Source organism: Emydura macquarii, unplaced genomic scaffold (genome assembly GCF_026122565.2).
Source record: "Emydura macquarii macquarii isolate MOO-44397 ecotype Brisbane River unplaced genomic scaffold, CSIRO-AGI_Emac_v2 contig_312, whole genome shotgun sequence".
In the NCBI taxonomy this organism is placed as follows: domain Eukaryota; kingdom Metazoa; phylum Chordata; order Testudines; family Chelidae; genus Emydura; species Emydura macquarii.
The window spans coordinates 14,995,566-15,021,534 of NW_027130449.1; the positions used below are offsets into that span (position 1 = coordinate 14,995,566).

At 49.6% G+C, this 25,969-nt stretch overlaps 1 protein-coding gene across 3 annotated transcripts; it reads right to left on the reverse strand.

Moving 5' to 3' along the window:
• Positions 1–477: 477 nt before the first annotated feature.
• On the reverse strand, positions 478–25,727 carry TREH (trehalase). 3 transcript variants are annotated; one of them, XM_067566432.1, is made up of 15 exons: positions 25,594–25,727; positions 9,591–9,691; positions 9,107–9,254; positions 8,299–8,386; positions 8,028–8,128; positions 7,524–7,616; positions 7,152–7,268; positions 6,267–6,389; positions 5,329–5,378; positions 4,182–4,382; positions 3,347–3,564; positions 2,791–2,902; positions 1,977–2,089; positions 1,416–1,469; positions 478–1,177 (listed from the first exon to the last, which is right to left on the reverse strand). In XM_067566432.1, the coding sequence occupies exons 2-15, from the start codon at positions 9,610–9,612 to the stop codon at positions 1,040–1,042; spliced, it is 1,578 nt and encodes a 525-aa protein (XP_067422533.1). In that variant the 5' UTR covers positions 9,613–9,691; positions 25,594–25,727; the 3' UTR covers positions 478–1,039. The 3 variants fall into 3 exon arrangements, with proteins under 3 accessions (XP_067422533.1, XP_067422541.1, XP_067422526.1); XM_067566440.1 differs by lacking the exon at positions 25,594–25,727 and adding an exon at positions 25,568–25,587; XM_067566425.1 differs by lacking the exon at positions 25,594–25,727 and adding an exon at positions 17,217–17,354.
• Between the last annotated feature and the right edge of the window lie 242 nt (positions 25,728–25,969).

The following is a 25,969-nucleotide window of genomic DNA, read 5'->3' on the forward strand; positions in this document are numbered from 1 at the left end:
TATTCAGCACTGTTTGTGCATTAAGGTGTATGCAATGTTTGGACTGAGCAGGCCACTGATGACTTTGAAATGAAGCCACTGTGTCCCATAGTCCCCTAAGAGTTTGCTAGCAGTAGCAACCCATTCCACTCGTGCCCATGACCTGGTTGTTCCTGTTCTGCTGTGGCTGGGACCACAGAGGTGTAGAATTTGTAAGGTAAGTGGTGTAAAGCCTCTCAGGCATTGGGAAAGCAGCATATGACTGGCAGGTGCAATACAGCACAGGCCCAGGGGTCACCTGGAGGTCTGGAAAAAGCATTGTACGAGTTGTGGCAGGGAGTCGAAGGTACAGCAATGGCAAGCAGAAATGTGTCTCACTTTTCACCACTGCAGGCATGGGGCTGCATGCTGCAGAGAGAACACTGACAAGGAATGGGACCAAGGAGCAGCAGCATGCTTCTTTTCTCTGCTTGTAGCAAATGCAGGTGTGATGGCCACACTAGAGACTGACCTGAGGCCCTCCAAAGATTAAACCATGAGCTGCTACAGCTTACGCTATAGAGCCAAGGTGCTGAAGCTGTAACAACTCATTCGATATGGAGGAGGATACACAGCACACACTCCCTCAGTATGGCACTGTGTAACGGCCATCAATACCAGGGGGTCAGGGACCAGTACTCAGCCCCCATAGCCAGGCTCTGCCCTAAGACTACGGGGGATGAAGGAGGCCTCAGTACAGACCTCCACAAGGATCAGGGCCCTGCCTGACCCAGTAGCCACTAATGCAGGCATTTGCTTCATGGCAGCAGAGAGCAGTTTAATAAGCCCTAATGAAGCAGCAAGAGCATGAGAGCAGAATTGCAGGATGGAGGCTCAGCAGGGCTGCATGCACAGGGCTTTAGGCACAGCTATTGTTCACCTGTGGCTCACTGCTGCCCCAGCAGGTAGAGAAAGAGGTGGCTGCCCAGATGAGCTTCCCTTCCCTTCCAGGGGCCAGCGCTGTTTAGTATACATGGGCTTATCTCTTCTGGCCCTGCTGCTGGGAGCCCAAACCACTTCCTTATTTCAGGTTAAGGAGGAAGATGCAGGCAGCAACAATCCAGGCCCAGGAGGAGGGGGAGGGGGAGCCAGAGGTCAGGCGGTTGCCATAGAGATCCAAGAGCTGCAGGACTACACCATTGGTCCAGCCAAATCCCTCCTGGTGGGGGAGAAGGCAGCATTAGCAATCCCTTACAGGCTCCTGCTCCTGTTAGCCAGGGCAGGAGCTCACACATGGCTGCAGCATGGAGGCTGATGAAGCCTACAGTAGCTGCCAGCCCCGCAATTTGTCTGGAGGAAGAGCAAGAGGAAAGCATGTCTCTCATGCCTACAGAGAGGTTCTGCAAGCACACAGCCCTACCCTGTAGGCACTGAAACATTTCAGCACATGCTGTTACCTGGACTTGGTACTCTCCACCGGTCCCTGGCTTCCCATCTCCATCCACATTGTACTGGGGAGAGAGAGGATTATTCAGAAAGCCCCATTAGAATGGGGGCTAGAATGCTTGGGCCCAACAGAGTCCAGGGAAGACGTGTGCTCAGGAATAAGGGTAAGCACAGGTGCTTGGGGTAGAGGAAGCTGTACACCAGGTTCTGGAGAAGGAGAGAAGGGACAGGTCCCTAGCCCTGACAGCACGACAAAGAACAGCCATAGCATGATAGGGGAGACCCGCTGCTGACCAGTCACGCCTACCCCCACACTGGACAGGTTTACCCCTGCTCAAGTGCACCCAGCGGCTGAGCTTGGGTCTGGTGCCTCGACAACTGGGGCTCTTCTTTGAATACAGATGGACAAGCTATGGGTCCTTTAGGACAGCAGCCCAGTCTCCATGTAGGCCCTAGGCACTGTAAGGTGACCACCACCAGATGCAGGGTGCCGGGGGAGGGTATGTGCATGAACTCCACTGGACAAGCTCCAGGGGCTGTGGCCTGGCTGAGGGAGACCCCCAATGGCTTACCTTCTCGAACATGGCCTGGTACTTCTTATATAAGGCAAAGTTGGTTCTGACCCAATTCTGAGCCAGGGCAAAGGCAACTTCTTTGGCTCTTGAGGAGTTGGACTTGGCCAAACCTATGAACACAGATAAATGCCAAAAGGTCAGGGATCTGGCCACGGGAGCCCCTGCAAACAGTAGCCTGCCCATCCCTGCAAGAGGTGACTCTAGGACCCTCACTGGAGCTCAAGACCACCTCGGGAAGCCAGGCAGGGGCTTGTACAGTACTACCCTCTTCCTGCCCACATCCCTCCCAAAAAAAGCAGGCTTCCACAAGTTGGGCCCAAACCTTGTGGAATTTGCCCAAATGAAAGCCACAAGCCAAGGCCCTCAGGGATTATGGACTCTCCCACGGCTCTGAGGAGGGTTATTGGAGCCACCTGGCTTTTCTGCCAAGCAGTGTCAGTGGTTCGGTGGCCCACTGTAGCAGCAGTTTGGGAAAGCCCCAGGTGGGAGGGTTTCCCCTGAACCAAGATGGCAGAATGACACCTGCGCTCACAGCAGCGCATCTGGCCTGGCCTGTAGCTGCAGTCAGGAACCAAACCTGCAGAAACAGGACCAATTAACTGCTATACAAAGCAGTATCGGAGTGGAGGGCAGGGACTGAGAGGGGATAATGTAATACCTAGAGCACAGCTGGGAAAAGGTGCAAGGAAAGGAAAGAAGAGCCAAGTCCTAAAACAGCTTGGTGGGTTGATACCAAACCCAGGAAGTTTTCCAGTGTGGCTTCCTGCCCTGCAAACAGCTGGATCTGAGCACAGCACTCCCCTGCCCTCACCTGCAATCACCATGTGCTGCAGTGGAGGCCATGCGTTGGGCAGGTCCCACTGCTCCCCAGTCCTGGCAAGTGAAGTCGGGATCCCATTCTTGTAGGACAGCACTGTGCTCCCCTGCAAATGTAGGCAGCATGTTGAATGGTGGCACGGGGCTCCCCTGTACGTCACCAGACAGGAGACAGTAGGCTGCAGAGGGGGATCTAGGCAGACAGGATGCTGTTAGCCGAGCTGGTCGGCCACTAGCCCAGCCCAGCTCCTGAGATGGAAGCAAGTGGCCCAGTGTGGGAAGCTGGCAGGGCCTCTTGGAGTCACTAATGGGTTGAGCTGGAGGAGCAGGTCCTAGGAATCCCTTGGCAAATACCTGGGATGGGGCCACATGAGAACGAGGCTCCAGCTCCACTTTGCTCTGCTCTGTGCAGATAGCATATGCCGGGCTCAGAAGGAAAGTATGCAGCACCCTCCAGTGGACACTGTCTGCCAGGAGCACTCCCAGGTGATGGGCTAACGATTGACTGGTCTGCTGGGCTGGGGACTCTGACCCACATGAACCCAGCACACCTCTAGGTACTGCACTGCCCTCTCAGCTGCAGCCTGGTCGGAGAAGCAGTCAGTCCACAGGGGCGCCAGGTTGGAGGGGTAGAAGGCCAGGTTTTGCTGCTTCTTCAGGAGGTTGAAGTCCAGCCAGACTCCAACAGCCTCATTCCAAAAGACAGCTTGGACAGCCTCAAGCCTGCGCTCCAGAGCGGCCTGGAACTGGGCAGCCTTGCTGATGTTTCCTTAGAGAGAGAAGGGATGTTTGCACAAGTGAGGGGCATATGGGGCATCCACGGATGAAGCACCACACAGCACAGCCTCAGTTTTTGCTGTGGCCCAAAGCAACCCTCACTGCAGACTCTCCAGCCCCAGTGCACTCTGATCAGCATGGCATGTGGCCTCTGCTCAGTATCAAAGGGGAGGAAGCCGCAATCCACCGTAGCTCATACAGAGTCAGCTGCAGCCTTCCAGCTCCTGACTATCTGCTGACACAGCTCCTGGCTGGGGAAAGGCAGGTGCCCTAGACAAGGCCCATCCCATACACACACCTGACCCCCTCCCCCTCCCGGGCTCCCAATACCTGAGTTAAATGAAGTGAGGGTCGAAGTGGCTTTACCTGGGGCAGAGAAGGGTTAAACTGTTTCCTTCTGCCACTTGCAGGAAGATGCCACTGGGATTCACTGATGTTTTACACAAACTGTTCTCTCTGTGGGCAGCAATACTACAGGATGCTGGGCCTTTCCCCTCACAGGATATGTTGCCCCAACACCACCATTTCATGTCCCTGTCTCATGGAGAGGGAAGAGACTCCACGGGCATCAATCCTTCCAAGGTAGGCACTTCCCAACGGGCTCCTTACCCAGCATCCTGTAGAACGAAGCCAGCAGGTGCTCGGTTTTGCACAGAAAGGCATTCAGATCCACTGGCAGCACGGCACTGGCTTTGGTGTCCTTCAGTGTTGCAGGGAGTGGGGGAGGCCAGGATAGGAACCAACGAGAGGAGAAGTCCCAGCCTGATTCTGCCGCGGACTTTAACTCTGCCCAGAGCTCTTGCCTGGCATCTGCAAGACACGCACAGACTGACACCAGATACTACTAAATGTCCCTGTGGTAGAAGGTTTAGTGCCTCTGTCCAGGGTGGCCCCTGGCAGGAAATGGCAGAGAAAGGATCTGGGACTTGAACACAGGTTCTGATGGGATGTGGGTCAATACAATTGGAACCAGGTCCCCAAACTGGGGTAATGAGGATAGAAGAGTGTGTTGCCAGAAGCTGGGAATGGGCAACAGGGGATGGACCACCTGATGATTACCTGTTCTGTTCCTTCCCTCAAACACCTGGCATTGGCCACTGCGGAAAACAGGACAGTGGGCTAGATGGATCATTGGTCTGACCCAGTCTGGCCGTTCTTACGTTCTAGAGCAGGGACCCTAAGCCAGAACACTGACCCCCAAGCACAGACACATAAGGGCCATGCTGGTTCAGCTGGAACAGTGGTTACACAGCTTCTATCACACTTTTAACTCCATCCCAAGGCTCCTTAGAGAGAAGGAACGGTCAGAGCACCAAGGCTGGGGAGCCCCAGTGAATCCTGTCCTGCAGAACTGACATGATGTTTCCCTGGCTGAGCCATGGGGACACGTAGGAGCCTGAACCCATGCAGTCCAAGGAGAATGAAACCATCTCAGCAGGATCCCACCACCCACCTTCCCAAGGACAGCAGGATTCTATGCAGAGACTTCCAGCAGTGATCAAAAGAATCCATGGCCTACCCTCCAATGCCATCACATCTGCGCCATGGCCTCACCTCCCACAAAAGGGAATTCCATATCTAAACCCTTCCCAGTTCCCAAGAATCTCTCCCTGCCCCCCACCCAGCTGTTCCGCCTCCCCCTGGCATATGAGTGCCCATATTTAGGTGCAGTCAATGAAGAGCAGCAGGGACTGTTCTGTTCTAAGTGAGCATTAGAGGGACACAGCACGGTCCCATCACAGAAACATCTCTTTACCTTCATTTAAGTTGGCTGCCAACTCCCAATCTTTGCTGTAGGACTCTGGTCTGCAGTGGATGGTGGACAGAGGACAGGAGACAGAGATCACCAGGTCAGTCCAGCTCTTAGACACTGTCTTGCCCTAAGCAGGCAAAGGCTGGGATGCCTAGCATGCAGGGCAGGGTCTCACAGTGGGGCTGCAAAGGGGAACCCAGAAACTGAGGTGGTGTGTGAAATCCTACCAGTGGCACTGCAGCGCAGGCAGCTACAGGGACCAGCTGCCAGGCACTGCAGCACGGTGGCCCTGTCTGACATCAAGGACAGCACAAATCTCATAAGACACGGCTTCACTCTCATCCCACCTTCAGCACTTCCAGATCTCAACCAGCAACCCAGCCGCTCAGCTGGACAGGGCCTCCTCAAGCTGTCTGCACAGTGGACCCTCAAGTCTCCAAGGGACATGGCCCGCAAGGTAACAGGAGGCCATACCACCTTTCCCTGCAGTGCCTGGTCTTGCCGGTGCATGCCCTGGGACAGGCATGGCTTCCTGCAGCAGCTTGTTTACCGCAGGGGCTGGAGAAGGGCAACTCACTCTGCACTGGGATATCAATGTCCCAGCACAGGACAAGATTGGGATGAGACAGTGACACAACCATGCCCATTGGGCACCTGTCTCCACTGCATGGGTCCAGAAAAGGGCAGGGGAATGGTCTCTGGAAAATACTCAGTGCCACTATAGAGCTTTGCTGGAGCTATGCATGATCAATAGCCCCCACGAGGGAAGCAGGGAGGGAGGATTATCCCACACTGTGGATGGAGAAACTGAGGTACAGGAGAGGCAGGTGAGTCACTTGCCCAAAGCCCACAGCCCTCAGTGGCAGAGCTGGGAATAGAACCCAGGAGTCCTGGCTCCCCCTCTAACGTAACTCCATCAGACAGGGCTTGCTGGGCAGTACCTGGGCTCCCCGATCTGAACGTTGTAGTAGTTCAGAGTGTGATTCCTGCCCCCGACAGTGATGATCACAGAGCGATTCCTCTGCCAGAACTCGTACTCCACCTCCAGCAGATGGATACTCTCCCTGGGAATCAGACCAAATATGGTATCTTCTCACGGAGGAGTCTCATTCCATGAGGAGCAAGTCATCCAGTCATGGATCTACCCAGGAATTGGGCAGATGGCAGGAGAACAGGAAGCCCAGTAGGGAATGAACTGTTGCAGGGAATTTCCCAGCGGGATGATGCTGAGTGTCTATTTAGAAGGGCATATGCAGCATAGAGCATGACTGGGAGCAATGCTCCTGCTGCCTCACACATGCTGGCCAAGCAGAGAGCAGACTGCACCGGCCCTGGGACCAGTCAGTGGATGGAACAGGTAGCATTGCTGTACCCAGTATTTCAGTGATGGGCTCTTGCTGAGAGTAGCCTGGCTCACAGGGATCTGCGGTGTGTTCAGAAATCTCTAGGCTAAGAGGAGAGGGCATGGATTGGGGCATGTGTGTGTCCAGGAGCATGGCGGGGAGGGGAAAGGGGGGGGCGGTTTGAGAGAGAGAGTCACAAGACACCTGGAATATGGAGCACAGTAGGTCACCCCAGATCCCAGCTGTCTGTGCATGCAGCCAATCCCCACCCCCACTGCTATGCAAGATGCTCATTGTCACCACAGGAGAAGGGGGAAACTTTATTGTCTTAGGTTACAGAGTGCCAGCCCAAGGACCTGATCCTGAGGGAGAGCCCAAGGGTTTGGTGCCAGCCATGGGGGTGGGGGCAGAGGCAAGGAGAATCCACTCCTGCTCCCTGGGACATACAGAGCTTGGTGACACCTAGCAAAACCTCATGCCCACCTGAGAAACTCCATGTCGCTGGCATGGGCCAGATAGGCTTCCATCATCAGGGTGAGGAAAGGTGGCTGGCTCCGGCACAGGTAATAGACTCTCCCTCCATTTGGGACGTGCCCATACCTGCCCATTGAGAGACAGCCCATGTGTTAACAGCCCAGAGGAGGAGGAGGAAGGGGCCTACAGAAGCATCCCCAACTGTCCCCCCAAAGGATCCTCAAAGTGACAGCCTGTCAGCACAAGGCCTTGCCAGAGCCAGGGCTGTATCACTTGGCCAGTTATTCATGCTAGTGAAGCAGTGGCTTCAGAGTTGAGGGAGGAAGGGAGCAAGCCTCCAGCCAGCCTCCTCTCTCCAAGTGCCTTAGGCAAGGCTCTCACCTTTCCACCAGGTACAGGAAGTTCTGTATCATCCCCTTGGCTGTGGCTGTCATTTCAGAGAGGAGCAGCCCTTCGATCACCCAGTAGGAATCCCTGCAGCACAAAAAAAGCAGCTGCAAGAGCAGTCCTAGATGCTTTAGGATTGTGGCCCTGCATGAATCAAATGTAATCTGGTCCACGATCACACCCAATGCCCTGCTGAGGAATGGGGTTCAGGCCGTGGCTGAGGACCGTCTGTCTGCACCCTCACCATACAGTCATGGCCATACCCAGTGTGGGACAGGACAGGACAGCCCACCACACCATTTCAGGAAGTACAATTACTTGAAACAACGCCCCCAAGCTTAATGGCCAGGGGAATGGTGCCAGTGACTGCAAGGCTCAGCAACTTGCCAGCTCAACCTGTATGGGGCAGGGCCGAGGCGCCAGTTACAGATGTGGCTGCAACTAGATAAGTTTGAGGTGTAACCAGGACAAGGCTCCAACCCACCAGGTGTTACTCACCAGTAGTAATATTCAATGAACCTGCCACCAGGCACCATCAGAGGGTGCGGCACATAAATCTGAGAGTAAAACATCGGATGAGCCCTTACATCATCTTTGATCTGAGAAAAGAGATGATCCACGCTGGTCACCACTATCCACAATCCCCATATCCCTGAGCCAGTAATCCCTCCCACAGCCCCTGGAACTAGCCTGGGACAAATCTTCACCACACTCCTTTGAAGTACCATGCACAGGAGCAGGGTCATACTACCTCCCCCCATTTCTCTACCTTTCTCCCCAAGGATTTCCACTTGGCGTTCAGATCCGATGCCCATGCCTGGAGTTCTGGGTCAGAAATCTTGGCTAGAATCTGGGGGCTAGAAGATAAAGAAGGAAATACACTCGAGAGAGGAGACAGCTGCAACCAAGCACCCAGTCACTAGGGGCAAGGGTTGTCTCCAGAAACTGCATGTGAAATACCCCTGCCTGATATAGCACAGCAATCTATGGGTCACACCTCCTTCTTGGCTTCTTCCTCCCCCATGAAGTGCACAGGTTAGAATGTGGCTAAACTAGCAATTCAGCTCTAGAGACCTGAGCTTCAATCCTCAGTAGATCAAAGGTGGATTTGGAGGCCTGAAGGGGGTTAGCCTGAACAGCCATTCTCATGTTCTGTTCCAAGTCATCATAACTGGCAGCCTATGCTCAAGACTAGACTCAAAGACCAGACCAGCAGCAGGGTCTGCAGGCTGGGGCACCGGCAGAGCTGGAATAGCTGGGAGGCTGCAGATTAGGGTGAGGTGCACTGGCAGCACTGTGAATGGGAAGCCTGCAGCACCTGTCAGTCCCTTGCACTGATTACAGCTACCACATCCCCCAGGCACTAAAAACAAATTCATCACTTCCCAAGAAAGCTGTAGTCAGCCCCCATATCCAGCACGGGACAGAGCCCAGCACAGTGCAGTCTAGTTCCCTTACTCCCATCACCTGGGCAGAGCACAGCTACTCCAGTTGCCAAGGGCAGCCACTTCCCATTGAACTGTCAAAAGAATTCCCTGAGGCTCTTACTGGGGCCCCCATTCGGTTCCATTTTGTACCTGCTTGTCCAGTCCTGAGGTTCCCATTGCTCAAACTCCTGTCCAGGGTCACTGAAAGATGAGCTCACAAACTCTTGCAGCTGCTTTTTGGACAATATCCCCCCTGGAGTCACGCTCACCAGCTGCTGAAACGTCTTCAGAACTAGTTCTGGGAAAAAGAAAAAAAAAGAGCCATCACTGCCTCCTGCCTTGGCTGAGCTTCTGCCAACCTGGGGACCATGCGTGGTGAAGGCATTGGGGCTACCTGGTGCAGTATGTACCAGGGCATGGTGCCACCATTCCCACTAATACCCGTGGGGCACAGCACATCTGTGAATTAGTGCCAAGATTCCCACTCATTAGGCCAGTGTGGTGGGATGGGCCCACAGGCAGCTGGCACCAACTGCGGCACAGGCGGGTGTGGGGTTAGACTTCAGGTGTCTGGCAGGAAGGAAAAGAGTAAACCCAACAGCTCCGTGGCCCTGGCCACACTGCCACTGCTGACCTGGAGACTCCCGCAATGGCATGTCAACGAAGTGCTTGTCATCAGAGAAAAGCCTGGCCAGCTGGACCTGCTTCAGGAGATCCCCAGTGCAGTAAATCTGGCTGAGAAGAGAGACCAAAAAAAAGGAGTGAGTAAGATGCAGACAGACCCATGTCCTGATCCATGCAGTCCAGCCAACTCCTTGGGTGGCAACCATCTTATTTCTGTTAGATTAGGGAAGTAAAAATTCATTTAATAAAGAATCTGTTAAAAATGTTCTAAAAATAGAACATTTAAAAGCAGGGGGGAGGAAGCAGTGCTGGACTCTGCTCCTCACTACCAAGCGACAGCTGCCTAGCTGAAACTCTTCCCCTGCCTCCCCCCTGCTAGGCTCCATGCCTCCCTCGCAGCAAGAGCTGCCCAGCTGCTCTCACCTGCCGCTCCCTTCCCCCTCAGTTTAAAGGTAATCACCTATTTAAAACATTTAAACAGCTGATTACCATTTAAACATTTAGGCTTTTACATCCCTATGCTAGACATACCCGGCTTCATTAACTGCAGCATTATAGTCTTGTTAACGTGGACAGCAACCCAGACATGCTGGAGCACTTAGGCAGGGGCCAGTCCACACACCCTACTGTGCCGCACCAAGCTGTGTTCCCCAGCTGTGGGGAAGAAAGGGTCAGGTAACCACAGTTACACACCAGCCAGCTAATGCCTGTTAAACAGTTTTATCTGTAGGAGTTTAAATATGATCTCAACTCAGTTTGAAACCCAGCATGGATGGTGCTTAAGCCAGGGATCATTTATACTGCAAAACCAATTGTGACTTGGTCTCATCTGCACAAACAAAACCAAAGCATATTACAACCATTTACAGAACAACGTAACAGACCTGCAAAAGCTCCTGGCTAGAGCATGACTCTGTGACATACAAGGACAGGTCATATGCACCACTCAGGCACTATCCCAGCCCCATGTTTAAAGGGACACTGCCAACTTGGAACCCTATCAATGTTCATTAAGGAGTTTAAAGTACTTCCAGGTCCTGCCTTGCCACTCTGAGTGTACTATTGCATTTCCTTTTTTTTTTTTTTAAACTATACAAACAGCACAGGAAGTTCACTGACTCTACAGAGAGTAATCACACTGAAATGAGAGAAGAATATTGTTATAGGTTGGACTAAAATGCTTTGAAACCAGTGATGTAAACTTCATTCAAAATAAACTCAAGAAACAATAGGGGCCTCAGATTAAAACAAATTCATTTCACCACTCAGTGTGGGTGGGGAGCTCTGCTGAGGATTGTTTGGTAGAGTGGTTGGTCTGTGCAGGAGAGAAATACAAGAGACACAAAAATTGTAGAAAGCCAAACTGAACAAGCACTGAGAGTATGACCCTAATGTGATAATCAGGCCTACAAATTTATTCTAATTGTGAGGTCAACAGAAAAAAAGTATATGACAGTTTATAAAGCATCACATTAACCTAGAACAAATGTTTATGGGAAAGGGTATGGAAGGGAGGCAGATAGAACTAGTCTAAACCAAAAAACCTAGTGATATAACTCAAGGACTGTGCTGAAATCATGCTTGGTAAAAACAGAAGATGTGGAACTGAAAATTAATGAACAAAAATTGGTGTATCGGATATTAGCTATAACTGGTGAGCAAATAAGGGGATGGGCTATTCCACTATTTTGGGTACTTAAAGAGAGAGGCTTGGGGGGCACAGAAGGCAGAATGGATGGAGGCTACTGGAACAATCTTCGCCATTATATGGTTGCTACCCCACACCATTTCCTGGGACACTGGACCTTCTTCGTCCTAATTCTGGGGGATGTCCTGACCAAACCGAGCCAGCGAGAAGAATCTAGATAACATCGCCACCCCTAACAACTCCAGTTGAATCCCAAACACTGCCTGAGATAAAACAGATCTGGACTAGCAGAAGCAGCAACTCCAGCCCATCTCAACTAACTTCTCATTTACACAAAAATGACAGTTATTACCCTCTTTGATACCATCTTTTAAAGATGCGGCTTGACAAACCCTGGCTGGGATGATTTAGTTGGGGTTGGTCCTGCTTTGAGCAGGGGGTTGAACTAGATCTCCTGAGGTCCCTTTTAACCCTAATCTTCTATGATCTAAGATTGCTAAACAAGAGGGTTTTTCCTTCTATAAAGCACCCCAGCTAAAGGAAAAGGGAACAAGGAAATGTTGCTAAAAATTAAAGTCTTACTTAACGTTGGGATTCTGTCCAAAGCCTTTTCCACTAGGCTTATCCTGAATACCTCATCCAGTCAAGGGAGAACACTTTATCTAGTTCTCTGGAATCCAAAAACTCGTTTCAAATCCAGACCTGTCACTAAGGATTCTTTACTGGCATTTCATAAAGATACACCTGAGGTGATCAGGCTCAGGTGTAGGGAGGGGGTTAGGGAGCATAACTCCAATGTACATAATTATAAATCAGATTATAATACATATTCTAAAGCACACTGACACATGTGCATTGCACTCTAAATTGTATCAAACTTCATGCTTGTTTTACTAATTTTGTGAACCAATTCCTGTAGAGATTATGAGCTGTCAATGCACTACGAAGTGTGCTAATAAGCAAAGGTGCAGTTGCAAGCTTAACACACATTACTCTTTTTCCTATTATTTCTTTATCTACTAGCTATGTATTATTTACAAGACCACTTGTGAATTCATGCTTCGTCCATTGTTAACCTCCATTTCCTTACTTCGGTTTTCTTTCATTGTTCATGAAAGGCCTACACTTAATACTTTACATTTCAAATATATTAACTATTTTTCCTTCTTTTCTTTATTTTTAAAGTTATTGTTAATGGTGTGTTTGCTATGGTACTAAGCTTGCTAAGGTCTCCGAACCTTGTTAATAGTGTAAAGCACGAAGGATTCTTTCCCCAAGGATCAGGCAGCACAGACAATACTGAAGAGGTTTTATTGACACACACAAATAACCATAGCTATGGGGAAGCCCAAGCAGCACAGCTTTGTGCTGGCTACTGGTGCTTCATTTTGCTATCAGATACAACAGACTTATTATATAGGATCACACTTACATAGTGATTGTTGTTATAGATATTATTTCCAGATTCCACACAATTTATGACCTCAGGAAGGGCAAATACCGTTCCCAGAGTTTATATGATTTGACCTCAGAATAGGTAAACACCATTCCCGGATGTCACATAGTGGGGACTCCTGGTGCCAGGAAGTCTAGGACCCCAGGCAGGCATTTGACCTAGGGCATCCTATCAATATTTTCCTGATTCCACAGTTACATAGTATGTTTTAAATTCTATATCTAGTCACTTGTGAATACATTCAAACTACTAAGGTTATACTCGGGGGGGGAGAGGGGAGTCTTCACGGATAGGTGGTAAACAGACAAAAACACAAAAGGCAGTTGTGGCTCTTATAGATCTTAAGATTACTAAGACTAGAAATTGTCTTAAGCCTAACAATAGTGTTTAATGGAGGACAGTGACTGGGTTATATCAACACCTTTGGTCTATTTATTCCAGCTAAATTAATACAACAGCCCCAAGAAAAGCCTAAAGAGCTCTTGGGCTGGGTGATGGTAAAAAGGGGCAAAGAAACTCCCTCCTGTTTGATTTTTCCTGTATACAACAAAACAGGATTTATACGGTCTTTGTAAACATACAGGAGTGCTAGATTGAAACGCCCATTATTAAATATTTGTTCTCCATGTAGATAGAAATATAAAACACAATCCAATGGCTGGACAAATTCAGACTGGAAATAAGGTATACATTTTTAACAGTGAGTAATTAACCTTTGGAACAGGAGTTGTGGTGAATTCTCCATCACTAAGAACTTTTAAATCAAGATTGAATGTCTTTGTAAAAGATCTGCTCTAGGAAGAATTATGGGTAAATTCTATGTCCTGTGTTATACAGGAGGTCAGACTAGATGATCATAGTGGTCCCCTTCTGGCCTTGGAATCTAGGAATCTGAATTTGTGCATAGGCTCACAGATTATGGACTAATCAGATCATCCCTTTGTTAAACTAAAAACAGATTGACTCTCACTATCAACCATGTTTTCTAATCCTTTAACCATTCTAATGGCTGGCTCTGCTCTGAACGCTCTCCAATTTATCTTCTTGAATTGTGGGCAACAAAACTGAACAAACTATTTATTCCCAGCACTGGTTGCACCAGTGCCAAATACAGAGGTAAAATAACCTCCCTATTTCTTACATGAGACGCCTGTTTATGTACCCCAGGGTCACATTAGCTACTTTGGACACAGCATCAAACCAGGAGCTCATGTTCAGCTGATTACCCATGACAACACCCAAAGTCACTGCTTTTTCAGAGTCACTGCTTCCCATGATAGAGTCCTTCATCCTGTACGATGGCCTATATTCTTTGTTTCTAAATGTATACATTGACATTTAGCCATATTAAAAAAAAACCAAAACACAGTTAGCTTGTACTAAGTGATCTACATCACTCTGACTCAGCAACCTGTCCTCTTCATTATTTACAACTCCCCTAATTTGTGTGTCATTAGCAACCTTTATCAGTGATGATTTTATGTTTTCTTGCAGGTCATTGCTAAAGCACATTAAATAGCCTAGGGTCACAATGAGATCTTTGTGGGATTCCACCAGAAACACACCCAACTAGATGATTCTCTGGTTACAATTACATTTGGAGACCTACCAGCTAGCCAGTTTTTAATCCATTTAATGTGTGCCAAGTTAATTTTATATCATTCAAGTTTTTTAATCAAAATGTCATCCAGTACCAAGAAGTCTATTATGACAATAATATTGCCATCAATCAAACTTGTAATCTAATAAAAAATATATCAATTTATTTGACAAGATCTGTTTTCCAAACACTTATGTTGATTTGCATTAATTATGTTACACTCCTTTAATTCTTTACTAATTAAGTCCCATATCAGCCACTCCATTATCTTGCCCAGGATCAATGTCAGGCTGACAGGTCTATAATTACCCAGGTCATCCCATTTACCCTTATTAAAAATTGGCACAATTTTAGCTTTCTTCTAGTCTTCTGAAACTTCCCCAGTGCTCCAAGACTTATTGAAATCAACATTAACAGTCCAGCAAGCTTATTGTGGCCACTCACACAACCTCAGAGTACCAGACATTCCAGTACTTCTGGGAGTGATGTGGGTCCACCCCCGTCTGTGTGACCCCCACCCCTGCTGGTGTGACCTCGCACGCACCATGCGTCCAAGTTCACGGTGGTGGGATTGGGGTGCCAGGCTCTTCAGAATAGCACCTGCTGTCTGATACCTGATAAAACCACATCTGATTTTGTCTCAGTACCAGATGGGTGACAAACCTTAGAAAAGCAGGACTGCCCTGTTTAAACCCAGGCCTAAGCAAGTCTCTCACCAGCTCTTTTTGAACTCTTGGACCTGCTCATTTAAAAATGTCCAGCTTTAGTAGCTTCTGTTTAACATCCTCCAGAGATACTAGTGGAATGAAAAGAGTGTTATCACCATATGACTACCATCATCTGTTTCCTCCCCCTCCCCCCCCCGCCACCTCCCCAATTACAGAATATAAATAATTTATTGAACACTCCTCACTTTTCTGCATTATTATTGACAATTCTACCATTTCCATCTAGTAATGGACCAACACTATTGTCAGGATTCTTTTTGTTCCTAATAGATTTTAAAAACTCACTGTCCTTAACTCTGCTGGCTGTAGATTCTTCCTTGTGTTCCTTTGCTTTCCTTATCAGTTTTCTACAATTCCTAACTTCTGATTATATTCATTACTATCAACTTCCTTTTTCTTCCATTTGCGTGCTCACTCGCTGTCCCTCTATATACCGACCGGCTTTCACTGTCCCTGTAAAACAAGTCAGTTTTTTTGTTTTTTTTGTTTTTTTTTTTAAAACCATTATGGCCTTTTCTCGATTGTAGCTTTGGGGCATCTCGTAAGGTGTTCTTAAATGATTCACAATCATTCACATGCTTCTGATTAACATTCTTCCTGTCAGCTGATATGACTCAATTGTGTTCAGCTTTTATGAAATTGGCTCTATTAAAGCACTAAGTACATATATTACTGGTCTGGACTTTATTCTGGTTGTCCTTTATACATGCGATCAATTCACAAGTTACAAATTGTTAGCTAGAGTCCAGACTACCACAACTCTGCTTCACGGCTCCTTCCTCCCACAAACATGTTACCCCAGGATGTCTGACCACCACGCTCCCCTCCCTTGGTCCAATTCCCACAGCATCCAGTCCTGATCCTTACCCTAACTCTTTTGTTCCTCCTCCATTTATTTTACACACAGAAATTATGCAGACAATTCTACTCAATTTTTGAATCTCCCGAATTTGAACACATGCATTGGGGCCCAATACTCTTTCCAGACAGGAGAGGATAAGTTAAAATGGGAAGCTTGTTGCCCTAGTAATAAAGATAATTTAAACTGATACAGTGCTTTCCATCCAAAGGTCTCAAATCACATTACAGAGGAAGTCAGTGAATAGAGAAGAAAAATAACCAAAAGGCAGAACCTAGGGGTTGCCAATGTAGGTCACCTGGCCTAGCCAGTAGACCCTAATGACTACTGTAATGGGAACTTCTCTAACAAGCAGCAGGAGAGACGGATGATCCTTTTTAGAGGCTTCAAACCGGCTCTGAAACAATCACGCAAGAAGAGCTCAACAAAGACTATGCTAAAATTAAGTTACCTCAGCCGTTCAAGCTTTGAATTTCATAGTACAGGAATGCTGAAGAGTTATGATGCAAAATATAATTTCAGTAACCAGATCTCTGCCCATTGACTATCTTATATTATTCTAATCACTGAAGTGTCTGTGCACCTCACGGTCATGCATTTATCACCACAGCATTCCTGTAAGGTAAGGCAGTGCTATTATCCCCCATTTCATAGTTACAGAATTGAGGCACAGAGACTCACCCACAGTTACAAAGGGAGCCTGGGGGAACTGAACCTTAGTCTCTGAAGGCCAGGCTAGTGCCTTATCTACTGCACCATCCTTTCCCTACTCCTTAGAACTCAGTCTATATAACCCCTGCATGCACACAACACTACACTGCTCAGGTGAGTGCATTATTGCCTCTTCTCCATCTGCCAATCTAGCAGCTTTCAGTTATTTTGTGTATTACTATAGTGCCTGAGGCCCAGCTGAGATTAGGGCCCACAATACTGTACAAACAGAACTAAACAACCCTGCAGAGCTTACAATCAAAATAGAGGCAAAGGGGAGGGAGGGATAGTGCACACCAGCAGAGTCAACAGCCTGAGGGCTTACGAACGTCAGGGCAGTGCCACTATTGTTTCAGTGTTTGTTTTTATATTTTTTTTGGTGGGTTTTAGGTAGGAGGGGCTTAGCCAAAGGGAAAAACAGGGAAGGCACACATGCACACACCCACCCTTACCTGCCACTCAGCATATTCTTATTGCTCCCCAACCCTCTACCAGTACTGTGCTTCTGAACAGCTCTTATTTGTATAGCATATCCCAGGGCACTTGATTGGCAAAACAATTAAGACTATGCCCCTGCCCCAAGATCAGTCATCTGGAGACCCACCAATCCCTCAGGGAGCAAGTAAGTAGTTACCTCTCACAAGGAGGTGGGAGCCCATAGACCAGTCCTTGCCATCCTGGCACAGAAACAGAGATGCCTACAAAAAAGCACCAGGCTGGACCCAGCATCTTTGCAGAGCTAGCCATTTGAGAGACGGACAAAGTGCTTACTCTTCTGTTGAATCATTACATTAGTTGCATCAGATCCCACCCACCAGTGCAAAGGTCTGGGAAACAAAGTCTGAGATAAACTCTATGCAATAAGGGACCTATTAATTATTTCAAGAGGAGTGGCTGCTTCTACAGACCTTGGCAAAGTAAATTTTGTTTGGATCTATTTGCAGTTCAACGTGAGCAGGCATCTCTCTTCGCTAGAGCTATGAGGCTTCAGAAAAAACGACTGGAAGGAAGATGTCCTGGTTGACATGAAACTGCAATACCACCTTGGGTAGAAATGCAGGATGAGGGCACAGCTGAACTTTATCTTTGTAAAACACAGTGTAGGGAGGTTCCGATATTAGAGCCTTGATTTCGGAGACTCACCTCGCCAATGTAATTGCTGGCAAAAAGGCAAGCTCTCACGAGTGCAGAAGTGAACAGGATTCCATGGGCTCAAAGGGGGGCCCAGTGAGTCTGGACAAAACTAGGTTGTGGTCCCATGGGGGAACCAGGTCTCTGATCTGTGGAAAGTGCCTTTCCAAGCCTTTCAGGAATCTAGCTGCCATCTCCCGGGAGAAGATTGATCTGCGCTGGATATGCAGCAAAAAGCCAAGGTGGCCGTCTGGTGTACCGTGATTGACGATAATGCCAGGCCTTGATGTTTCAAGGGGAGTAAGTACTCCAGAATGGAGTGTAAAAGTATCTGGGTTCGGGAGAGGTTTTGTTCTGCTGACCAGCAGGAGAAGCGTTTCCACTTCACCAGGCAAGTCGCTCTAGTAAAGGGTTTTCTACTTTCCAGCAGGACTTTCTGAACCTGAATGGAGCAAGCCTGCTCCTCAAGGCTTAACCATGCAGCATTCATGCCATCAGATGTAAGGAGGCAAGGTCTGGATGTAACAGCTGACCATGATCCTTTGAAATCAAATCTGGATGATCCAGGAACATCCAAAGGGCTACCACCACCAGGTCCAGCAACATGCTGAACCAGCGTTGACAGTCATGCCAAAGAAATTATTATGACCCGCGCTTTGTACCTTTTGATCTTTATGAGGACTTTGTGGAAGAGAGGGATCGGTGGAAAGGCATACAACAGGCCTCCTGACCACTGGGAGGAGGAAAGCATCAGGAAGTGAGGCACTGTCAGATCCTTGCAGGGAACAGAAACTGTGACATTTCTTGTTCTGTTTGGTCTTGAACAGGTCTATCTGGGGAGTTCCCCACCTCTGCAAGATAACTGACTACCTTCGGGTGCAGGGACCACACTTGGCAGGAAGAGAAGGACCTGCTGAGGTGATCTGCCAACGTGTTCTTGACCACCGAGAGATGTGAGGCTTTGAGGTGGATCACATGTCCCACACAGAAATCCCACAGATGGAGTGCTTCTTGGCAGAGGGCTGAGGATCTTGCTCCCCTTTGCTTATTGACATAATACATGGATGTCGGGAAAGGTAGTACAAATATTGACAGATAATACCGCATCAGACAAAGGAATACTTTGCAGGCTAGATGGATTGCCTTGAGCTCTGACATGTGTGTAATGTCAGCTCCTCTATGAACCAGATGCCTTGGGCCCTGAGGGAGCCAAGGTGGGTACCCCACCCTATGTCTGAGGCACCCGAGAGAGTGTCAGACCGCAAAGGGAACCCCCCTCTTGCTATGTGGGTAGGGTTTGTCCACCATGCCAATGAGGCAAGTACTCAAGGTGGGATTGTAAGGATCACGTCAAGGCTGTGTCTTGTCGGAGAGTAAAACCAATGCTAGTCACATTTGAAGGGGTCTGAGGTGCAATCTTGCACATTGTACCACGTAGGTACATGATGCCATGTGACCCAGAAGTCTGAGGCAAACCTAGCTGTGTGAGGGGGTGACCAGGTTTGACATGGTTTGAAGTCTGTCTTGAGGTAGCAATGCTCTGGCCTGCAAAGAGTCGAGGACAGCCCCAATTAACTCTATCCTTTGCACTAATATAGATTTCTGTTCATTTACCAACAGGCTCAATTCTTGGCAGGTAGCCCATAAACCTGTGATACCGTGCTGGACCTGAGCTTCTGAGCGACACTTGATGAGCCAGCTGTTGAGGTAAGGGTAAATTTGTATTCCCCGACATCTGAGCAACTACTGCCACACATTGTGTGAACACCCTTGGTCTATTGATAGGCCAAATAGGAGGGCCATGAATTGGTAGTGGTCGTCTCCCACCACAAACTGTAAGAACGGTCTGAGGCCAAGGAAAATGGAAGTATGCATACTTCAGGTCAAGGGTGGCATACCAGTCTCATGGATCCAGGGACGGGATGGACGCCAGGGAGATGATATGGAACCTCAGTTTCTTGAGGTATTTGTTAAGGCAACATAGATCCAATACGGGCTGTAGGCCTCCTTTGGCTTTTGGGATTAGACAGTAAACGGGAATAAAACCCTCTCTCTCTCAGATGTAGAGGAACTTCCTGTACGTCCCCTACCCTTAGGAGAGCTTTCAGCTCCAGGAAGAGAAGTTGCTTGTGAAAAGGATCCCCGAAGAGAAACAAGTATGGGGGGGTGGGTGGGAAGGAGGAATCGAAATGTATTGAAGGGTGTACTCCACTGCAGAGGTGCTTAGCACCCACTTGTCTGACGTTTTAGCTGCCCATGCAGGAAGGTAGGGAGAAAGGCGGTTTGAAAAGAAGTGAAGGGTTGGATCCGGAATTAAGTCTACTAGGCTGCCCCCGGGCACACCCTCAAAAGGCCTGCCTGCCGCCTGGTGGGTAGCAGCTTGAGTCTGACTGGGAAGTGCCGGCAGGGGCTTGACCTTGACAGCGTTCATAACCCTTCCTCTTTTTCCTGTAGAGCTCGCTCCTGGCCTGTCCCGCGAACCGCTGCGGTTGCTGGGGCCTGAAATGCTTCCTGGAAACAGGCAGAATGTACAGGCCTAAGGAGTGGAGTGTAGCCCTAGAATCCTTTAGGCTGTGCAGTCTGGCGTCCATTTGGTCAGAGAACAGCACCACACTATTGAAGGGGAGGTCCTGGATGGACAGTTGGACATCCACAGATAAGGACAGATGACTGTAACCACAAGGCTCTCCACATAGAAACCACTGACGCCATTGTTCTGGGTGCTGAGTTGGCTGCATTAGAGGCTGCCTGGAGGGAAGCTCCAGACACTGACTTGCCCTCCTCCAAAATGGCCACAAACTCCTGCCTACACTCCTGGAGCAAGAAGTCAGTGAATTTAGCCGTGGAATTTGGTCATATGTTATAGTCAGCAGGGCTTGCTGGTTTGATATGTGGAGCTGGAGGCTAGCAGTCAAATAAATCTGCCAAAGAGATCCAGCTTCTTCGCATCTTTATTCTTGGGGGTTGAGCTTGACTGCCTGTCTGCCTCTTTCTTTGGCAGCTGAAACCACCAGGACCCCGGGGTTGGGTGAGAGTACAGATACTCAAACCCCCTTGGCAGACAAATAATATTTTTTCTCAGCCCTTTTAGATGTAGGGGGCAGAGAGGAGGGGGTTTGCCATAACAAGCCTTGACAAGCTTGACAACTCTTTTGTGGACGGGAAGGGCCACTCTAGAAGGGGCTGCTGCTTCCAAAATGTCAAAGAGTGCATCAGCAGCCTCCTTCAGCTCCTTTGCTTCCAAGCCCAAATACACAGCTATCCTCTTGAGTGGCTCCTGGTGTGCTCTAACGTCATCCTGTGGGACCATGGCAGAAGGACCCGCTTCTGCCTCATCAAGTGGTGGTGATGAGGAGGAGGCAGGTAAGGGTGGAGTGGATGACTGTTCTTTGGCACCCAGAGTAGCCTCTTCCGGAGGTACCACTGAAGCCCCCGCAGCTTGGTCTAGTTCTTCATCCAAGTCCAGGGGAAGGCGTGACACTGTTGCTGAGGATCTCCTGGGTGTTCTTGATTATTGCACCTGCGACTCTGGGACAGGAGGGAATTCCCATTGGTTCCAGAAATGCCATGGTCCAGGCCATTGTGTCGGTGGCCATAAGCCTGGTGGTAAGCTGGGAGGGAAACCTGCAGCCGTGGTGGGTTCACTTGACCCCTGAGCACGATGATCTCCTCTTCCTCTAAATCCAAGGGGTCCTCTTCCGGGGACCATGGCAATGCCAACTTCATTTCCAATTCTTTAGTGCACCATTAGGTGCAGTGTTCCAGTATCGGGGAGTGGTGCCGGGATGCTGTTGATAGGTGCTGAGCATCTAGGAGTCGATCATGGTATTCCAGCGACTGGTAGTGGTGCTGCAGAGACTGACACTGGCTCCAGGGATGGGCACTGAGACCCTGGTCAGGGAGCAGTACCGTGAATTTGGCTGCCGACAGTACTCTGGGGACCAGTGACAGGGTCCTGGCGACCACTGCCGGGGCATCGGTAACCAATGAGGGATCAGAGAGCAGTGTTGAGGCATCCGGGGGATCTGTGCGGGGTACCCATTGTAGGCTTGCTCCTGTACCCATTCTTGGCCAGCTGCCCCAGCATGGCATCTTCGCGCAAAGGTCTATTCTCCTGAGGACTTGGGTGGCACCAGGAGTGAGAGCAAGTCTTTGACCACTTAAAAGGCGTTGGGCGTGGACAGCATTGGGAGATGCCGGGTCCACCTACTGCTGTCAGGAGTTGGAGGCAGGTCCCAGGGAGGACTGGGAACTCTAATGGGTGAGGCTGTAGCCAACCCAAGTGGCCCAGGGTGGGTCTCAGCTCCTCCTCCACTCTGTTTGTCCTTCTTAGGGGCCACGGAGCATCCTCTTCTGGCGTGCAGCTTCTTGTGCCACTTCTTCAGCACTAGAGATGGTGACCAGTGCCGGGATGAAATCGGTGCTGGTGGGGCATTTTGAGTAGATGCCAATATACTGGGCACGGAGTCAGAGCAGCCAGGCTCAGAGTCTGGTCTGAGAGCAGACTCCATCAGGAGTGTTCTTAACCTGACGTTCCAGTTCTTTTTAGTGCGGGGTCTGAAGTTTCCACAGATCCAGCACTTGTTTCGAACATGCGTCTCACCCAGACACATTAAGCAGTTCTGGTGAGGACTGTTTATGGGCATGGGCTTCTTACATGAAGCACATGATTTGAAGCCCGAGGCATGCCCCATCCCTGGGGCTATGTCCCTGTGGGACTAACTTCTATCTAATTAAACTTAAACTATGTACACTAAATCTACAGATGAGACCACTGATAGAAGGCTTGTTGAGGCAACAACATTCCAGCACAGTCACTGATAGTAAGAAGGAACTGGGGTGGGGGCGGGGCACGGCAGCACCCTTATACCAGTGCATTCGCTTGCCACTGAAGAGGCATGACAGCCGGCTCTCCAGTTACCACTGAGGGAAAAGTCTCCAGCACTGGTACATATAGCACATGCACACACCTGACATGGAATGGACACAAGCAAGCACTTCAAGAACCATGTTGCTATTTTGTTTTATATGTAACCTTTATATGTTCCCAATAAATTTACTATCTCCAGAATCTGTAGTCTGATGATAAACTTATTCTTGTTTTCCACTATAAAGATATATAAGTGCTGTGATATTAAGTGAGGTGCTGATCCTAAACTGAATAATACGGGCTGGTGTGTACACTGTTCCCTTGAGGACAGCAGACCGGGTATTTCTTTGATTTTTCAGTGGCTAATGGACTGGACACTACAGGCAAATACTTCAAAGGGGCTCAGGGACTGGGATACACCTACTGTTAACCTGTAAGGCAAAGTAAGGGCTGGCATAGCTCAGAGGAGAGTTCTTGGGTGCCTAATAAACAGGTGGTGCCATGGAGGTGACAACCAGTTAAGCACAAGCAAGTGTCCCTCACGCTGGAGCCTGGGGAGTAAAATATTGACTCAGTACTGGGTACCCCAAGAACCATCACAGTGTTCTGCACAGCCCAGGCAGCAGTAGAGCTCTGCTCTTTTACCATGTTGGTTTCCTGCATTTCCCCTCAGACTTCATGAATGCATTGGGGGCAACTTCACCTTGCAACAAGATCCTCCAAAAGGCAAGTTTTAAAGCTCTGTGAGTTTAGTGCTGGTGAAAGATGCCAGCTTATTAACCCTGGAGACTGACTTGGCTCTTCATCTACTCCACACACCACAGGCAGTAAGGCAGGCTTCCACCCCACACACTGCCAGCATGCCCCCACCTTGACCTGGAAGAACACAATAGGGGAGTTCCATCTCCCAGACCCAGCTAGGCACTGCCCTCCCATCTGAGCCTGCCAAAGGAGTCAGTTAGTGCAAGAGGGACAAAATGGAGACCTGTCTCCTAGCAAACTTGGTTGAGACCTACCACTTTGTTTCATGAAGGCTACTAAACAGCTTCAGATGGGGACAAATTTTGGTCCTTAACATCCTTGCCCTGGATTTTGGCAACAAAGGCTTCCACGCCCTCCAGCCCCTTGAGTCCATCATTTTTTTTAAAGTATCACTTTTGCCATTGTCACTGGAAGGCACAAATCTCCCTCCCTCCCTATTAACATTTTCCATTTGGCAAGTAGTGATCCCTACCCACTGCAGCTTCATTTTATTTCACTAACAGTCAGGACAGATTTTGTATCCATACTAGTTAAAAGAACACAGAAGCTACTTCCCCTTCTGGACCTCCCCACAAATTCTGGCAGCTACCTGGAGAGGGGATATGCATTTCAATAGAGCGGTCTATGTTTCTGTTGAAGATATATTGCACTGAGATTTTTTTTTATCTGTGGATGCATCATAGAATCATAGGGCTGGAAGGGACCTCAAGAGGTCATCTAGTCCAGTCCCCTGCACTCATGGCAGGACGAAGTAATATCTACACCATCCCTGACAAGTGTTTGCCTAACCTGCTCTTAAAAGTCTCCAATGATGGAGATTCCACACCCTCCTTAGGCAATTTATTCCAGTGATTAACCACTCTGACCATTAGTACATTTTCCTAATGTACAACCTAAACCTCCCTTGCTGCAGTTTAAGCCCATTGCTTCTTGTTGTTCTTGGCCTATGAGGACAGGATAATTTTTCTCCCTCCTCCTTGTAACAACCTTTTATGTACTTGAACACTTATGTCCCTCTCAGTCTTCTCTTCTCCAGGCTAAACAACCCCAGTTCTTTCAGTTTTGCCTCACAGGTCATGTTTTCTAGACCTTTAATCATTTTTGTTGTTCTTCTCTGGATTTTCTCCAATTTGTCCACACCTTTCCTGAAATGTGGACCCAGAACTGGACACAATAATCCAGTTGAGGCCTAATCAACATGGAGTAGAGTGGAAGAATTACTATTCGTGTCTTACTTACAACACTCCTGCTAATATATCCCAGAATCATATTCAGGTTATTCTAAGGCAGACTGCTACTGACATTCCTCTTCAGCAAGGTACAAACACACATAGCAGGCAGTAAAAACACAATGACCCATGCCTTGCTGTATTCAGGAAATGCTTGAATGCAAAGAACATCCTCTTCCCAAAACCTCTAAAATACCCCCAGCAAGTTTAGCACCCCACGAGTTCAGCTGCTCTAGACCAGTGTTTTTACATGACCGGTCCGTGGACTGGTGCCGGTCCCTGAGATCTCCCGACTCAATTTAGGAAGACAGCAAGCTGGTCCCTGGTATCAAAGAGGTTGAGAAACACTGCTCTAGACAAGACTCAGGTCTACACAGCAGTCAGAGCTATGACTGCAGCATGTGTAAACATATCAATATTTCCAGCCTCAGGACTCCGAAGTCATGAGCTATTTAGCTTTGTTTTTTTAAACCCCCGGCAGGTCCCCAGTGCAGGTGAGAGTGACAGACAGACAGACAGACAGAGTGCTATACACTCCCGCAAATGCATTGGGTGAGGTGAGAATGACCCCAGCTACAGGACACACTATCTCAGCACACATCTGCGCAGAGCCTGCCCCACAATTAAGTCAGCCCCCCTTCCCCATGAGCACAGCCGCACAGCGCCTCAGCTCAGCCCCCCCTCCCCGCCAGCCCCACAAGCCCTAAGCCAAACCCCCCCGCCCCGCGCCGGCCCCACCGCACCTCAGCCCGCGTCCGCCCCGCCCCCACCGCACCTCAGCCCGCGTCCGCCTCACCCCCCGCCCCGCCCCGCCCCGCGCCGGCCCCACCGCACCTCAGCCCGCGTCCGCCCCGCCCCCACCGCACCTCAGCCCGCGCCGGCCCCACCGCACCTCAGCCCGCGTCCGCCCCGCGCCGGCCCCACCGCACCTCAGCCCGCGTCCGCCTCACCCCCCGCCCCGCCCCGCCCCGCCCCGCGCCGGCCCCACCGCACCTCAGCCCCGCCGCACCTCAGCTCACCTCCGCTCCTCTTGGCGCCCTTCACTCCCCCGCTCCCAGGGCGCGCTGCGGCAGCTTCGGGAGCTCCTCAGTCCTCACGAGCCTCGGGCCCCGCCCACTCCCAGGTCGGGCCGGGGGTGCACGCAGTTACGTCATCAGCAGCCCACCGCTTCGCCACCCCGGACACACGCGCGTGAGGAGCGCGCTTACTCCACCTGGAGACGTAGCTCTGATTGGTTAGTCTGCCTGAGGCAGGCAGCCAATCAGAGGGCTCAAATTCGCTAGGGGGCTGGGGCTCAGAGCCAACCGGCAGCTGTCAATGTGCACGTGCAGCTGGGGTAGGCTTGCGGGGGCCTGCGGGGCGCGGAGCTAGCTGGATCGTGGCCAGCTCGGGTGC

Excerpts from the sequence above, each read along its gene's own strand:
- TREH (XM_067566425.1), bottom strand. The coding sequence starts at position 17,329 with ATGGCTAGCTCTGCAAAGATGCTGGGTCCAGCCTGGTGCTTTTTTGTA. Across the intron at positions 8,129-8,298 it reads GGAAATCCTTGGGGAGAAAG|ATCAAAGATGATGTAAGGGC; the intron begins GTAGAGAAATGG and ends CTCTTTTCTCAG. Across the intron at positions 6,390-7,151 it reads AGCGACATGGAGTTTCTCAG|GGAGAGTATCCATCTGCTGG; the intron begins GTGGGCATGAGG and ends TCTGATTCCCAG.